Source organism: Chlorocebus sabaeus, chromosome X (assembly GCF_047675955.1).
Source record: "Chlorocebus sabaeus isolate Y175 chromosome X, mChlSab1.0.hap1, whole genome shotgun sequence".
Lineage (NCBI taxonomy): Eukaryota > Metazoa > Chordata > Mammalia > Primates > Cercopithecidae > Chlorocebus > Chlorocebus sabaeus.
Genome location: NC_132933.1, coordinates 137,500,262 through 137,518,877, shown reverse-complemented (window position 1 = coordinate 137,518,877; position 18,616 = coordinate 137,500,262). Strand labels below are relative to the sequence as shown.

General features: G+C 38.1%; 1 protein-coding gene across 4 annotated transcripts in view; it reads right to left on the bottom strand.

Annotated features, from left to right (window-relative positions):
- The window catches only part of PIR (pirin), a 109,304-nt gene that overhangs the window by 976 nt on the left and 89,712 nt on the right, over positions 1–18,616 (bottom strand). For all 4 annotated transcript variants that reach the window (XM_007991106.3, XM_007991104.3, XM_007991103.3 and 1 more), the window contains 2 exons: positions 12,123–12,205; positions 4,343–4,409 (listed from right to left, as the gene is read on the bottom strand). In XM_007991106.3, the coding sequence (XP_007989297.1) occupies positions 4,343–4,409; positions 12,123–12,205 (150 nt within the window). The remainder of the gene's footprint in view (positions 1–4,342; positions 4,410–12,122; positions 12,206–18,616) is intronic.

Below are 18,616 nucleotides of genomic sequence, written 5' to 3'. Positions count from 1 at the left end.
TAATGCAAAAGTGAATAGGTATGGCTGTGTCCCAATAAAACTTCATTTACAAAAACATGCAGTGGGCAGATGTAGCCCATGGACCATAGTTTGCTGACCCTTTTGTCTAATTGCTGGGTCTGAACTCAGATTTTGCTAAAAATGTACAAGAAGTCCTCCCCTAACCTACCAGGAGGCAATGTGTGTTTCTTCCCTTTTCTTCATATATTGTATGGGTGGAGAGGCACTGGACTGTCTCACTCCCATGATCTGCTAGATGAACAAGGCCAGCTTTTATATGGCATTGACAGTGTCTTTAGAGCAGTTGACAGACTTGTTCACTCAGTACATGTCCTCATCCAGTCTGCAGAATTTCCTGACATTCCTTTTATGGAACTGCCTGCTCTAAGGGGCTTTCTCTGGGAGATTCTGATTAATACATAACTGTATTGCTTAGAGAAAATAACACATTCAAACTTCTTAACCACTGTTATATCAACATGGATTTGGTGATCACTATAATTTAAATCTTGAGAAGGAAGACACAGGATAATATGTCTTGATGATGCTGAAATCTTTGGAGAGGATGTGGGGAATAGAATACAAGTAGGAAGAAAAAACCCAGGCATCTAAATTCATTCATTCATTACCTATCTATTAAGTATTTATTGAATGCCCATTAAATGACAGACATTGTATTAGAAGCAAGAGACATAAAGATGAAAGACAAATAAATGACAGACTCCCTCTCCTCAAGGACTCAAATCTATCACACAGATATGAAAAGAAATCATTACAAAACTGTGTGAAATATGGAAGGATAAAAGTGTAAAAACTATAAAATCAGCACAGAAAGGGGGAGGAGGAGAAATCCAGGAAAGGATTCACAGAGGGAGTGATGTTTGAGCAGTCACACAAGGAGGAAAGGCATGTTCAGGATTAGTGTGCTGGAGGAATACTGGAGGGGATAGGGGTACAGTGGTGGAGGGAGGGATCAAAGGGGGAAAAATGGCAATCTGAAATATAGGAAGAAACCGGACCCTTCTGGGCTTTGGATGCAATCTACAGGAAGAAGTTTGGACCTACTTTTGCAGGTGATTATGAATCACCGTAAGGTTAAGTAGGGAGTAATATAATGATTTATAATTTTTAAGGAAAACTTTGGCATCAGGTGTCTAACTTGGGAGGCTGAGTCAATGGTGGAATTGTTAAGGGTATTTGAGATACAGGACACAGGAGGCTTTGGATGGAGCAAGGTGTTTGGTTCTGGATATTTTTTGTTTTTATTTTCTTTTTTCTTTCTTTCTTTTTTTTAATTGAGACTGAGTCTTGCTCTGTCCCCCAGGCTGGAGTGCAGGGGTGCGATCTTGGTTCACCGCAACCTCCGCCTCCCAGGTTCAAGTAATTCTCATGCCTCAGCCTCCTCAGTAGCTGGGATTACAGGCATACACTACCACACCCAGCTAAATTTTAGTATTTTTAGTAGAGATGGGGTTTCATCATGTTGGCCAGGCTGGTCTCAAACTCCTGACCTCAAGTGATCCACCAGCCTCGACCTTCCAAAGTGCCGGGATTACAGGCGTGAGCCACCGCACCCTGCCCGGTTCTGGATATTTTAACATAGAGGTACTAGAGACAATAAAGTGGTTTCTCAAGCAGAGGTTTTTGGTACATTGTTGAAACTATGGATCTGGAGCTCGTGAGAGAAATTTCATCTGGAAATGGAGGTTTGGACTATATTAGGTAGGAAAGAAAAAGAGAGTTATCATATACAGAAAAAACAATAAACCCAAGAGGGTAGCCTGGGGAAGACAACTTTTTAAAGGACACGCAGGGGAAAGGGAAATGCAACTTGGAAGATGGGAGCAGGTACTGAGTCAAGGACCCAATTCTTGTGCCTCATAATTTTGCCATGGTTGGGACTTGTGGAGCAGTACTCCCATCCCCAACTAGTTTCTGTAAGAATGGTGTGCTTCTAGGCTTCTATTTTGACACTTTCTGGGGTAGTATGCCATGTTTCTCGATTTATAATGCGCACATGAATCTTATTATTTAATCTTATTAAAATGCAGATTCTGATTCAGGAGGTCTGGAGTGAGGCCTGACATTCTGCATTTCTAACTATCTCCCAAGTGATGCTGATACTGCTGGTCCATGGACCACGCTTTAGGGAAACAAGGCTCTGTTATACAGGGAAGCATTGGAAGCTTGGAGTCCCCTAAAGCTAACTGACGAAGATTATCTCCTCAAATCTTCAAGGAGAAAACTGAATCCAGAAAGCATGTTTCTAAATTGATCAACTACAAGGGTTGTGAACAAGAAAATTATTTGATAGTTATCTATAACTCTTTCAAATTATAGCTTTCATCACTTCTCTAATTAAGCCTCTGAAGCCCCTCTCTTGTATAAAATCGTGCGTCTAACCTCTTGTTATGTAGAACTTTGGTATAGTGGAGAGAACATAAGACATGGGGTCAGGAGACTAGGGTTCAAGTCCCTGCTCCACTGCTAACAATCACTTTCCATTAGAGAAGCTACAGGGCAGAGCAACAGACGACCAGCATGGTAAGAGGCAGAAGGGCAGGGTGTTTGGAAAACAGACAGCCTGAGTGTGAATCCAGCTGTGTGACCTTGAGTAAGCCAATGAACCTTTGACCTTCTGCTTCTTCATCTGTAAAATGGGCATGAGAGTACCAATGTCATAGGGTTATTTTGAAGGTTAAACGGATTAACATTAGCAAAGTGCTTTAACCAACGTCTAGGAAACAGTAAATTCTATGCAAGTATCTGTTAAGTAAATAAATAAAATATCTGGATTTTATTTTCCTCATCTATAAAAGAGGCATGACTACATCATGGCTAAGGGTATTTTCTATCCTAACATTCTATGACTTCCTGTGCTTAATCTGTGGACGAATAATTAAGGACACACGATGATAAGAGGAGAAAGGGTCTTAGCTAACTCATGAGATTTATACAAGTTCCCAATCAAAAGATGATTGTGGCTGCCTTTAAACACACATAAGTAAAAGAAAAACTTAAATGTCTGAGTTTTTAAAAGTTAAAAAACAAAAACAAAACGCTTTGCTTCTCAGTAACTGAGCTTTCAAGGGACATATTTATTTTGTATGATTACTCTGAGTTTGTATGTGCAGGGATACCTAGTGTCCCTGTATTCCAAGCCACTGGGAGAGGATCCACATGACCCCAGTGTAGGATGGCTTTGAGCAGTCCCACTCCTTTGATCTGTCACCTAATTCAGTTAGACTCTTGCTTTTCATTATTGGTACTGAGGAGATTGCCTAAAATAAGACTTCCATCTCACACATCTTTTTCCCACCTAAATGTTAGTTACTAGGAATAAAGATTATGACCCTATTCAGTTTGTCTGAAGGCTTTTTCCAGAAAAACAAACTATAATATTGCAGTGCTGTTCAGCTGAGAGAAAAGGAAATAAGAACCACACACCTTTGGAATGGAAATCAGATGCATACAAAATGGTTGTCAAATGCTACAGGCCGAGGCAGGGTACAATTTAATGTTCCCCCTGAAGTAGTTAGTAGAACAAAAAAGAATATTTTTAAAGCAATCCGTGTTCTTTAAATTTATGAGCGGCTGGTGGTTATCTGCAATCATTGTGTGTATCTGGGAATTCATGCAAGGCAGGGAAATGCAACGGGATTTTAATGCATGTTGAATTTAATAATTGGTGAAGTGAATATATGTTTTGTAAGCATTTATCTAAATAATAAAATGTGTTTTAATTGCTTTTAGATGTTCCTTCATTTAATCAAACAGCAATGATATTAAGAAGTCAAAACCCAAAGAGTTGAAGTAATTGTTATGGGTACTTAAGTCAGGATTTTCTGCTATATCAGTCACCTCTACTCATGTTCTTAAATAAACAAAAAATAACTATTTTCTTAAAAATACTATTCCTAAGAGTTTCATATTTTTTTTACTAAAAATGCAATAGACTACAGGACAGTATTGAAATCACCTTTATTTTTGATAAAGATAAAAAGGATGTTAAAGTTCCCAATAGACTGTAGAATCTTTTTTTCAAGTTAAAATTCCCTATAACATAATACAAAAATACGATTTTTGTTCTTCCTACAGTTCCAAACTCAATATCCTACACATAATAGGTATTTAAGAAATGTTTCTTTTTAAAAAAACAGATGAATAAACATCATGTATATATTTCCCTCTGATGACAGAAAAATTAAACAATCCTCAGATTTGTAGATGGAGAGACAGGACAAAAAAAATCCAGCTATTCTTCCCAACAATACTATACATGTACACTGTTTTCAAAGAAAAAGAAAATCAACCAAGAAAATCATCGTCATTTTGGTCTTACCGTGTTGGACAACTGGTTCTCTTAACGGCTCCCCAGCAATTAAGACAAAGTGGCTTCTCTTGGGATCCTAAAGTTAACAAAGAAAACATCAAACAATAAACAGGCATTTTCGAAGGTCAAATTGTGAATAATTTGAAATTGACATGCTAGCCAAATGGGCGATGTTCCTAATTCTGAATATAATTTTCAAAAATATTTTCTGTGCAACACTCAATATGGAAATGTTTATTTCTTAAGTTGTTTACTAGCAAGTAGAACTCAAGAATAAGTCCAGGCCACCAAAATATTAACATTCTCAAATTTAAGAAGGAGAATTTAAATTAAGCTTTTTTTTTTTTTTTCTTTCTTCCCAACTTTTATTTCAGGTTTAGAGTGTACACATGCAGGTTTGTTACTTGGGTAAAGTGCCTGTGTCATGGAGGTTTGGTGTGCAGATATTTTGCCACCCAGATAGTAAGTGTAGTACCTGATAGGTATTTTTTTTTTATTATTATACTTTAAGTTCTAGGGTACATGTGCATAACGTGCAGGTTTGTTACATATGTATACTTGTGCCATGTTGCTGTGCTGCACCCGTCAACTTGTCAGCACCCATCAACTCGTCATTTACATCATTTCTTTAACTGGAAATATCTTCATGACAAACCATGTGATTAAACTGGCTTATCATGGGATTTATGATTTCTCAGTAGCCATATAATTTTTAAAAGGGAAGATTCGTTATGCAAATCCAAAATAAGATGTTATTACTTTTGAAAATTATTACTATTAATGTAAAATATACCCCAGAAATATTGCACTAAATGGAACCTTATAAAAACAGAGCATCCAAGGGATATCTGCTCAAGCAAATTTCCCTCCAAAAGGGTCCTATTACGTTAAAGTCTCTAAAAGTTTTTGCTTAGAATTAAGGATTCGATTTTTTTCCTGAAACTGGAAAAAATATTAACCACAATATCCAGTGCTAGTATGGATACAGGGAAAAATACACCTTCATATATCGTTTGGGAGATTTTCAATTGGTGCAGTAATCCTTCCAGAGAGCAATTTGACAATATGACTCAAAATCCCCAATACTGTTAATGTCCTCCAATCCAGTAATGACAGTTTTAGCAATATAGTGTAAGGGAATTTCACTATTGTAGCACTATTTATCACAGCAGAAATTGAAAACATTTCTCCAAAAACGAGGGGTTGGTTAAATAATTATATGTTTATAAGAAAAACTATCATGTGGCCATTAAAATTCATTTTCTCATTCATTTCTCAACAAATATTTAAGTGTGTAATGTATTGTTCATAATGTATTGTAAGTTTTGTAAATATCACAAAGTGGCATGTATATACTATGGTTTAAAAATACCAAAATGTTAGCATTTATTATTTCTGAATAATGGGAATTAAAGCAAATTTTATTTTCTTCTTTATGCTTTTTGTATTTTTTTAAATTGCTACAAAAATTTGCTAATTTTAAAAGTTAAAAAGAAACATAAAATAAATATTTTCTAAAGTTCGTGTTTGGGGAATTGTTTTATAATCAAATGCATTTCTGGTTTAACAATCATTAGAGCATTTCATTATATAAAACTAAGTATATTAAGTAATTCACAGGTTATAATTGTAAGAGTCCTATCTTTATCAAAATCATACATATATCACATATATATATATATATATACACTTTTCAGTAATTTTATTTATTAGAAATGGGTGCTTGATTTGAAATTAAGGAGAACCGTAGTTCTGTCAGAAGTGAATTATACATATACTTAGATATATGTGGTGTTTTGTGCCCTGGAAACTTAATTGAGACAACGTGGCGGTTAGTGGTAACAGGTAGAGTCAGAGGTGCTGCTAGACCTTAGCTTGTCCTCATCCTCCTGCATGCCATGTCCAGCTCTTCTTCCTGACTGCTAATTCTGCTAAGAGCGGCTGCAGCCCCATCCCTAGACACTAGGCTGCAGAACTACAGACTTCTCCACTAGACTTCTTTTGTGGCCTCATTTTAGTGCCTGGATATGCTTGGCATTCCAGATTAACAGGCTGGTGACTTTTCCCATTCCCCAGCTTCTGCTTTTCTATCTTCATTTCCATAGCTCCTCCCATATGCAAATGCTCCCTCTCTGGGAAGCTGTCTTGTGACTGCCCTCTCGCGAGGAATCTCAAGCTAGCCAAATGGAGGGGCCGCCTAGAGCAGAACTGAGGCACCTCTAAACAACAGCCTCAGCAGAGCCCAGCTCCCAGCCTGCCAGCCACATGAGTGACCCCAGAGAAACTGGCAGAACTCCCCACCACATGGAGAGATAATAAATGATTGTTATTTTAAGCCACTAAATTTTAGCGTAGTTACTCACTAATAGATAAATGAACATTATATATTTCTTTTCAGCCTTCTTTTAGGTTTATCTTATTCAGAATAAAACAATAAACAAAGCCAAAATGACTATGCACTTCAAAATGAAGCCTTCAAAATTTTTGAAACTTCACCCCAATTCTAATAATATAGCATATTTCTAAATATGTAAGTCAATATTATACTATATCATACTTCTACTAATGCAAAGCTCTTTAATTAGAAATTATTATGTTACTAGTTCCAGAAGATTTATTATTGAATTCAATAAAAATTAATAATTAATTCCTTAATCTTCCATGTATTTAATAAAAACTACCGTATTTCACATGTCTGAAATTTGTTTCCCTTTCCTGTCTTCAACTTAAAAAATAAATGGGACTGTAGGGTAGAATGGTTTCTTCAAAAGTCTTGATTTACTCCCCACAATCCCAGGGCTGGGACATTTAATACATCCACTCAGTTATGATGTTTCGATCACTTCTTTACATTTAAAAAAGTCTCTGTTTAACCATTTCAAGGCCTATATTTATTTATGTGCCATCACTTTACTTATCCATAAGCCAACTAGCTATCAAAATATGCAAACATGAACCTAGATGACATTTTCTTTCCTGAACTCGCCTTCTTTTGTGAAATCTAATAATCTTTCCAGATGTTCCAGAAAATACAGTGATGTGGCTGAAAGTCTCAGTTGCCGTTATCTTGAAAAGTCCTTGTCTATGATGACCTTGTCTATGGTGTCAAATGATGAAAATCATGCAAAAGCCAAGAGAATTAAAGACCTATTTAAAACCCAAGTCCTTGCATGGCTCTAAATTAATGCCTTTATGGGATTTGATTTTAAAAACCCATACAAAAGTAGCAGAGGACCACTTACTACTTCACCCCAACTAACATTCACCATCTTTTGGCACCCAGACCATGTCTTTTGCTTTGATGCACCTTCTCAGAGTTTCTGGTACAGAGTTAGGCTCTTCTGGGTTTACTTAATAATTTACTTTTTTGAATTGCTCTTGTTATTCCGTAAGTATTTTTGCCAAGATATGTCTCGAGTTCCAGCCGAGCGCGGTGGCTCACGCCTGTAATCCCAGCACTTTGGGAGGCCGAGGCGGGTGGATCACGAGGTCAGGAGATCGAGACCATCCTGGCTAACACGGTGAAACCCCGTCTCTACTAAAAATACAAAAAAATTAGCCGGGCGTGCTGGCGGGCACCTGTAGTCCCAGCTACTCGGGAGGCTAAGGCAGGAGAATGGTGTGAACCTGGGAGGCGGAGCTTGCAGTGAGCCAAGATCGTGCCACTGCACTCCAGCCTGGGGGACAGAGCGAGACTCCGTTTCAAAAAAAAAAAAGATATGTCTCGAGTTCCACTGATACCAACAATAAATGATCAAAGCCCAGATGAAAGTTTTATGGTTCACTTAATGTGCTGATAATTTCTAAACTATGAGTATCTACTCAGTTTGTTTCATCAACTATAAATATAAAGCTCAAGATGGCAGTAGGACTCTGAGTATGAATCTAAGGCAGGGGTCCCCAACCCCCAGGTCATGGACCAGTACCAATGGGTGGTCTGTTAGGAATTGGGCTGCACAACAGATGAGTGGCAGGTGAGGTAGTGAGCTTCATCTGTATGTACAGCCACTCCCCATTGCTTGAATTACCACCTGAGCTCTGCCTCCTGTCAGATCAGCAGTGGTGCTGGATTCTCATAGGAGCACAAACCCTATTGTGAACTGCACATGTGAGGGATCTAGGTTGCAAACTCCTTATGAGAATCTAATGCCTAATGATCTGTCACTGTCTCCCATCACCCCCGGATGGGACCATCTAGTTGCAGGAAAACAAATACAGGGCTTCTGCTCATTCTACCTTATGGTGATTTATAGAATTATTTCATTATATATTACAATGTAATAATAATAGAAATAAAGTGCACAATACATGTAATGTGCTTGAAGCATCCCCAAACCATTCCCAGCCAATCCTGTCTGAGAAAAAATCGTCTTCCATGAAACTGGTCCCTGATGCCAAAAAGGTTGGGGACTGCTGATCAAAGGGCATGTTTTTGCATCAGTAACATTGATTATAGTGATATATTACCTGAAAAAAAATTACCAGAAAGAAACTGTGCTTTAGCATGACTTATTGCATGCATTTGCTCCTACCAGACTTCATTGTTTATACTTCTTGGGCCAATGAAAAGATCAAACAATTAACTGTTATCAGCTTAAAAATTTAGTGGTTTATTTCATCATGAACTTTTACACATAAACAAGCAAAAAAGTTGTCTCTAGTTTTAATAGGATGTTTTGTTTTATTTCTGTCTTTCAATGTTTATTTTAATCAAATGCTATATGTAGTCAAATGTTCATCTTTATTATATTAATAAGTTTTCCATGAATGTGCCAGTTAAAAAGCACTGTTACTCTGAAGTATGGCTTTGATGACAGCCAATGAGGTATTGATTATCTTCCTTGGTCCACTACGGGTGAGCTTGCTAATCCATGAGGCTTAAGACCTTCTCAGTAGGATACCACTATAAACATAAGCCTAAGGGTGAGATGGAGCCTTTCATATCAAACTCTTGTACTCCTGACCATGGAGCCATCAGGGCAACCATCATCTTAAGAGAAAGTCCAGAGTACCATCAGTAGGTCAAAGCAGCACAGGAAGCCTTAGCCCTTGAAACAGAAGCTATTCTGGGATGACTGGTACCAGCCCAGGATTAAATGTCCAGAGTAGTCTGGAGTTGATTCCGGTCTCTAAGAACTCTGAAAAAGTTCTAAGATGGAACAGGGAAACCTGGAGCAGAAAGAAGCTGTGGTCTTTTGCATCATCCCTTCCTTGTCCTCCTCTTCTGTCCTGGAGATTGGCCACTGCCAATAGGAGATACTGCCCATACTACTGGTCAACCAGTAGTCAAATGGGTGTGATGGTGGAGAACACAGAAAGGAAGAGTAGTAAAAGTGCAGGAAGAACAGAGCCAGAAAAAAGCCAGGCAAAAAATCAGCTTCTCATTCTTGACCACAGTTTAGTGGAAATGGGATTGGCACAGCACTAGGCAGTCACATCTTCCTTCTTTATCAAATCCTCAGGCTAATTCTAGGTCCAAGTGAGGACAACACTGGCTTGGAGCTTGAGTGAGTCAGGGTATCTTGGAGCCTTTTTCTACCTGTAGAAACTGTTATGTTCCCTAAGCCTTCAAGTATACTGTATAAATCCTTATTAGGTAACATGTGTGTGGTATGACTATCAAATTAGATATTTGGATTCATAAACTTTCCAGTTACCATTATTGAGCATTTACCACATAGTAAACCAAATGTTTTCTGCAAAGGGCCAGAGAGTTTTAGGCTTTGTCGCAACTACTCAATTCCACTATTATTGGATAAAAGAATCTATAGACAATATGGAAATGAATGAGTGTGGCTGTGGTCCAATATAACCTTATGAAAAAGGCTTGGATTTGGCCTATTGGGCATAATTTACTGACCCCCATGCTCAATCTGCAGTAGACTTGTAATGTATGTAATTTCAAATATTCTTTCTAACAATCACTTGCAGTTGGTAGTATTATTTTAATTTTGCAGACAAAGAAACTGAAGCTCAGAGGGCTTTACAAACGTGTCCAAAGTCACAACAGCTAATAAGTAGTAAAGCCAAGATTCAAACTTTCAGAATCTCTTTTCTGCTGTAATCTAAAGGGGACTTTCTACTATTGTGTGGATATAAGTGACACATGCCGCCTTTAAGTGCCGATTTTTTAATATTAATTTTTTTCATAGAAATCTTTCTAAGGTTTTGATGGCTCAGGCTATGCTTATACACAGCAACAATTACAGAACTGCACATAGCAGAATGATGCCACTGGCGCCAGGAGTGCTGCTTGCCAGTGAATTGACGATTTCAGCTGACTCTTTTCTATGTTGGCTGCACCTGTTCTTCTGACTCACTTCATTACTTCTTTCTGGTGTTCCGTTTTAGCTTCCAACTCATCTGCAATGTGCTCTCTGTGTATTATAGGAAGAACTGAGGTTGCCAAGTTAAACCAGATAATGTTACAAACGACTGATATCAGTAGGTTCTGGCCTATGTGTAGCTTTCATGCCTCTTTCTTATATTGGATTGAAAGATATAAAATAGACATCTTTATAGGTCAAAAGTGGCAGTTTCATATGGCTCAGTCTAATATTAAAGGGCACTGACCCTGACATATGCATTTTTCTAGGGCTCATGAGGTTTTTCTTCCGTTGACCTCACAGTTCATGGTGGTGCTGCAGATGATTAAAGCAGTAGTAGATTGCTGCCAGAAAAGTGGGCTAAGATCTAATAACTCCTCAAATCCACTGTGTTCTATAACAACAGGCAGGGTCAGAGGGCCAGAAGTCAGTCAGACTGCCTTGGCACTAGACATCCACACACTGAAATAGTTTTCAAAGTTTGTTTTTTTCAGGAGCTTTTGCACAATTTTCTCCTCAATCCTCTTTATAAGAATGACATAAAGCAGTCAGATTGACTAAACAGACTCACAACATGGTGACTGAATTACTCAAGGGCATGACATAGACATGAGAAAGAAACTTGGAAACTTGGGAATTAAAACCTCCGAAAACTCCTAAAATATCAGAAACTTTACTTAAAGAGCAGGGATTCATCACAAAAACACTATGAAATGCATAATATCTTCCTCTCAGTTCAAAGTGGGGATTCTTTTTTTTTCTTTTTTTTTTTCTTTGAGATGGAGTCTTGCTCTGCCGCCCAGGCTGGAGTGCAGTGGCACAATCTCGGCTCACTGGAACCTCCACCTCCCAGGTTCACGACATTCTCCTGCCTCAGCCTCCCGAGTAGCTGGGACTACAGGGGCCCGCCACCACGCCTGCCTAATTTTTTTTATTTTTAGTAGAGACGGGCTTTCACTGTGTTAGCCAGGATGGTCTCGATCTCCTGACCTCATGATCACACGCCTCAGCCTCCCAAAGTGCTGGGATTATAGGCGTGAGCCACCGCGCCCGGCCAAAGTTGGGATTCTTTTCAAAGGGCTCTATGTGAGTATGCATGTAGATCTATATTTCTACTTCTATAGGGCTGATCTATTTTCACTTATGCTAAAAACAAAATAAATCAATGGTATAAATAAAGAAAATTAAGAGACAACAAAGAAGTATTGTTTCTAGATTCAAATTTCCAGGGGTAAACAATAGGGGCTTTATATGATTTCTGAAGATAAAGAATCAATACAGATAAAACTTTAAAATAAACCCATAGAAATAGCAGAAATTAATGAAAAGACATTATAAACTTCTGATACAATTTCTTCTCCAAGGAAGAGAGAAAAACTTTGTTATCCACAACATTTAGGCATTTTCTTGGAAACCAGTAGAAAGTACATGTTAAGAAAGTTAAAGGAAAAGAACATACTTACCTTGTTCTCCACCTGGACACTGTCACCTTCTCCAAGCACTGCTGTGTGATGAGGTTCTATTTTTTGTTGTGCATCATCGGGCCCTACAAAACCAATGACCCACTAATTTAATACCCATTATAGTACATTTGTTATATGGTTACTTATTTGGTTAACTATATAATACCACAATATTTATTTTAATTTGAGAAATAACAGACTTAGTAATTTCCTTAAATCTCTTGGTTAATTATATTTGCTATTATTAAAGCCTGAAACTAGTTTGTTTTCAATTTTGAAAAAGGACAAGGAGATAAATCCTGGGTTGTGTTTCCATACACTTTAATGGATAAGCAAAGTCCTTGGCATTATGTGCTCATGTTTACTTAGGTAAATTATAAACTTTGTAAGAATTAAGAATAGTTAGAAAAAGTATCAAATGCCATAATTAATTCATTTCCACAAGTATTAATTGAATACCTACAATGGCCTAGTACTATGGGACAATACAGAGACATGCAAAGTAGATTCCTTTCATAGAAATAATTCAAAATCCTGTTGGAGCAAACTACATCTATACACACAAAATAATCAGAGAATAATTCAACTGAAAAATAAGTAAGTTGGATAGCTATTGAATAACAGCTATTGAACTCTGAATAAGACCCTGTTCTAAATGTTGTGGGAATATTCAGGATAGATAAATTTCCATCTCTTCTATACTGAGGTTTACAAATAAAATAATATAAATGAAAGCATCTCTTAAAGGCAACGATAAATTCGTAAGCAAAGTTCAATAAGAGAATAGGGGTGATGGGGGCTTGTGCAGGTCTAGGGACCACAGATATTTGTCGTGCAGGAGGTAAAACTTGAACAGAGCTCTGTAGGATTAAACCATAAGAGGCAAATCTGGGGAAAAGGGCATTCTAGACAAGAGAAAATATTGTGGTGAAAATTCTACCATTCCTGGAACAGTCTTTTGGGAAGAACGATGGAAACGTAAGCTGTCTCCAGATCAGGGAAAGCCTTTAAACTCATGTTAATCCATATAAAATTGACAGCCCTTGAGGGGTGTGTGTGTGTGTGTGTGTGTGTGTGTGTGTGTGTGTGTGAAATTACCAGATCTGTGTCTTGGAGAAATGACTCTGATGGCAGAATGTGGAGTGAATTGGAGGGAACAAGACTGAAGTTAGGATGACCTGTTTGGAGTTTGCTGTAACAGTCTAAGTAAAGATGAATTACAGTCTGAATTGAGACAGTGGCAACAGAAAGATAGGGATGAATTTGACAGGAGGAGTTGAAAAAGAAATCTAAAGGATTTGGCCACAGTGGGAGAGAGAAAAGTCTAACATGATTCTCACTAGGAGCAGAAGAATGTAGTGACTTGAAGATTGCAAGAGTAGTTCTGCAAGAGGAGGCTGCAGATTGGAGATGCCAAAGTGCACCACAGAAGGCTGCAGAGAGGGGGTGAGAGTTGGACTAGGTCTTTCAGTTGGGAAAAACCCTGATATGTTAATGGGCAAGAGAAAGAATATTTCAAATTGAGTGAGTAGCCCATAAAATGTCTTGGGAGATATCCCTGCATGCCCTTTTGGGATGTAAATAAGGGCATTCATGTGACAAGTTGGAGCTGAATAATCAATAAAGAAATGCTTATTTAAATGAAAACAATAGCTTAGCAATTATTATGTAAACAGAAACATAATTTGTGATTTTTGGACATAGTTGGTTGGAGTCCAAACAACTATATTTTCTAGAGAAGTCCTTCCCATCTCCACTTTGGAAATAACCAACATGAGGCAGCAGAGTTCATTCTGATGCTTGCAAACATGAAATAGGATTCTAACAGAGCAGGAGTTCTTAACATGGAGTCAATGTCCTCCCAAGGGGTCCATGGATACAATTCAGGGCATGGGTGGACTTGGATAGGAGATAAATTACATGTTTACTTTCACTAACACCTAAATTGAAACATATCTTTTCCTTCAATCATGAATGTAGCCAACAAGCCACAGTAGTATAAGCTGGGCTGATGACTTTGTCTGCAGCAGAAATCATAGATATTTTCATATCACTTTATGGTTTTGTAGATATCTCAAAATATAGTTTATGTTAATTATTACTTTAAAATTTAGAGCAGGCCTACTAGATCATGCCATGTCAAATGTCATTAAAGAAGCACACATATAGCTATATCCTAAATCTGTTCTTTTAACATTTTCATAACTGCACTGACTTTAAAAACTTTATTTAAGAAGGCAAGGAGCTTGGCAAATGTCAAAAAGGTCCATGGCAGTAAAAAGATTAACAACTTCTGTCCCAGAGGAAGTGGTGTGCTGGATAATGTTTATCAGTTGGCTTTCAGGAGTAACGGGGAGAACTAACCTGATTTGTAAGTGTGTGCCAATATCTGTGGTGTAAATACTCCCACTGTGGCCAATTTCAACCTACTAATGTGAGGCCAGGGAAGGCACACAATCAGCTCCTGCAAGCTAGCAAGAGCCAGGCCCAGCATAATACTAAAGGTTTCTCCTCCATCAAAGATTTAGGTCAACAAATGTCATGGAAACAAATGATAGAACTCCACTGATTTTCCACTTATGCAGGGATTTGGCAATAAAAGAGAGGTCTGGGAGTTAAAAAAAAATCTCATTTAGAGTTGAGTAATATTTTTAACTGTGATACAGAGGAGCATTTTATTAAGTGTGCTTTACTGAGATCCCCTGGGAGCAATGAACCATGTCTTTATCTTCAACAAATTCATATATAACACCCGTTACCCACGTGGTCCACTCCTGGCCCCTAATTTTGTCATGTAGGATGTTTCGTGATACATATACCACAACAGTTTATAAATCCCTTCGCTATGTTTTAATGGAGTGAGCTGGCAAAAGAGTGCTCAAAAATAATGCTGAATTGGTATTTCTCTGCACCCCATATCAGGGGAGCTTGCTTGACTATGGTGTTCATTGGTCTGTGAGAAAACCTTAATTCAGCAACAGAGGTCAGCTTGTCTAAAGGGCTCTAACTCTAATTGTATGTGGGATGCAATTTCTGCCCATTCTCTTTGCAATCTCAGTGTTAGTACTAAAGAGATCATTTGAAATGCTCCACTCTAAGGTAAATATTTATTTATTTTTGAGACGGAGTCTCACTCTGTCGCCCAAACTGGAGTGCAGTGGCGCAATCTCAGCTCACTGCAACCTCCTTCTCCCGCGATTATTCTGCCTCAGCCTCCTGAGTAGCTGGGACTACTAGTAGCCTGCCACCACGCCCAGCTAATTTTTTGTATTTTTAGTAGAGATGGGGTTTCACTGTGTTAGCCAGGATGGTCTCAATCTCCTGACCTCATGATCTGCCCGCCTCGGCCTCCCAAAGTGCTGGGATTACAGGCGTGAGCCACGGCATTCGACTGTAAATCTTTATTTTTATTTATTTATTTTCTTTTGAGACAGAGTCTTACTCTGTTGCCAAGTCTGAAGTGCAGTGGTGTAATCACAGCCCACTGCAGCCTCAAACTCCGGGGCTTAAGTGACCCTCCCACCTCAACCTCTAAAGTAGCTGGGACCACAGGCATGCATTACCAAGCCCAGCTCATTAAATTTTTTTTTTTTTTGGTAGAGGCAGGGTCTCATCATGTTGCCCAGGCTGGTCTCAAACTCCTGGGTTCAAGCACTCCTCCCACCTCAGTCTCCCAAAGTGCTGGGATTACAGGCATGAGCCACTGCACCTAGCCAAGGTAAACCTCTCTTATAGACACTGGAGTCAGGGTTCCAGGTTAATAATAACTGCAAGTGTACTTTTACCTTCTGTATCATTACATGAAATGTTTAAAACAGGGTCACAGAAAGAAAAGACTGATTCTATCTTTATTTCCAGATCATTTTTATGTTATTCATCCATCTGGTTATCTCCTGAACCTAAAATAAGTCTCAAAAAATGTATCTTATTGTTTCTGACTACTTTCAATTATAAATAGAGCCAAATCAGATAACAAATAGTTTCCATTGGGAATCACTGCCAAGAATGTTAAATCTAATAGCACAGTTAAGGAAAAAATTAACTGAAAACAATTTAATTGCAATTTTTTTGCCTAAACAGTCATAAAAGGGCAAAGTACTTCAAAACCTATTTTAAAGTTAGTGCTGCATCTTCAGTGTGTGATTAATTGCTGTACAACTTTTCTGCAAATGCCAATTTTTCTTTTCCTTTTTTTCTATTTATAAGAATTGCTGTCCTATTTATTCTCTGTTCTATACACTCCAGTACTTCTATCATAGGTTTGATATCATCAATTTTACATGTGTGGTTGAAGCCTTCTTATCTGATGCAAATGAGATTGATAATTGAAAAAGACAGTCAAACTACCTCAAACATTTTATTTTAAATTAAAGCATAAATGTGCATTTGTTTGTAGATTTTTAGAAATACTCCTGTAGCAATTTGGGAGGCCAAGGCAGGAGGATTGCTTGAACCCAGGAGTTCAAGACCAGCCTGGGGAATATAGGGAGACCCTGTCTGTACAAAACATTTTTAGGCGTGGTGGTGCACACCTGTCATCCCAGCTACTCAGGAGACAGGTGGGAGGAGTGCTTGAACCGAAAAAAAAAAAAAGAAAGAAAGAAATACAGTTGAGGTGGGTTTATTGACTTGATTGAAGCATTTTCTTTTTAAAGTATACCCACTATGCACCACGCATTAGATTATTAGAGTTTCCCCAAATCTTTCACAAATTCCAAGGCATTTTCATATTATTAAATTTTTAATTTTTGTGGGTGCATAGTAGGTGTATTTATTTATGGGGTATATGAGATGTTTTGATTCAGGCATGCAATGCAGAATAATCACATCATGGAGCACGGGAAGTATCCATCTCCTCAAGCACTTATACTTTGTGTTAAAAACAATCCAATTACACTCTTTCAGTTATTTTAAAATTTGCAATTAAGTTATTATTGACTATAGTCACCCTGTTGTGCTGTAAAATAGTAGATCTTATTCATTATTTCTACTTTTTTGTACCCATTAACCATCCCCACCTTCCCCCGCCCAGCCCCCAACTACCATTCCCAGTCTCATGAACTCATGGTAACCTTCCTTCTACTCTCCATGTCCATGAGTTCATATCGTTTTGATCTTTAGATCCCACAGAGAACTGAGAACATGTGATGTTTGTCCTTCTGTGTCAAAGGCATTTCCTTTAGCAATTCACTTTTACAAAGCATCTGCCTTAGTTGTTATGGAACCACCAACTCTCTTTTCACATTTATTTCATTAATTTACAACTGTTTAATTAAATTACATAATTTCAATTATTGGTGCAATTAGCATACATGGACTGAGAACAAACACAGGTGCCTTTAAGTCCACTACAACCCAGCTGATGGGAGCAGCTATGGGCAGGCAGACCAGGGAGGAGCTGATCACCCTGAGTGTTCAAGCACCTTCCTCAAAGTATTCACCATAGAATGAAGAGCACTGGGCAATCCAGTTAGTTGGATAAATGGAGGTCAATTATGAGGGCTGCTGGTGCACATTTGTGTCTCCTTGCCTTTACTGCAAGATCCAGAGCCCATTTCAAACTGCTTAATATCACCCAAAACCAGAGCACAGAGGTTTGCGCTCAAAAGGTTAGCACAAACTAAGCGTGAATCATTAGTTATTTAAACAAATTCAAAACATTTTACTGCCTTTGTAAGCCAGATTCATTCAATAAACACAAACAAATGTTTTTAGATTTCTAAATATTTTCTAAGCACCAACAGTATACTTGATATCAGGCCTTCTAGGGGACTAGAATTCAAGCTGATAAACTGTACCAAGCTTCAAGGATACAGGATGTAAACTTTTCTATCCTTTTGATCTCTGCATTAATGTGTAACGTGATTTTCAGCGCAGTTGCAGGGAAGAGATTTGGTACTGGTATCTATGGGATAGACTGGTTTTCTGACAATGTATTTTTTCCTTTCTTTTGACTTCTATCTTTACCGTATGATACACAGATTCCAGCTGTGGGCTAGTCAAAGAACTTTTTGCCTCAGCAAACGATTGTTGTCAAAGGTCTCTCCCTCTATCGCACACTTTTAAAAATTACTATTCAATAGCTTAGAAGGCTCTTCATTGCTGGAAAAAGCAAATACATTAAAAATTAAGAAGATCCTTGAAAAGCATAAAGTGAGTACTTTCAGATGAGTCTCAAATGAATACTTTCTTTGAATAAGAAAATGAGAATTCTACTAATTTTAGCTCTGTTAACTATTTTTCTTCAGGGTGTCATTAGAGGACACTTACATAGCTTCACAATACTTACCTTTACCTTTAAAATAACTGACTGACTTTGACAAGTAGTTAGACATTCAGCATTTTCTTCCCCCCCCCCCTTTTTTTTTTTTTTTTCTTTTTTTTAAGACAAGAGTCCCGCTCTATTGCCCAGGCTGGAGTGCAGTGGCACAGTCTTGGATCACTGCAACCTCTGCTTTCCGGGTTCAAGTGATTCTCCTGCCTCAGCCTCCCAT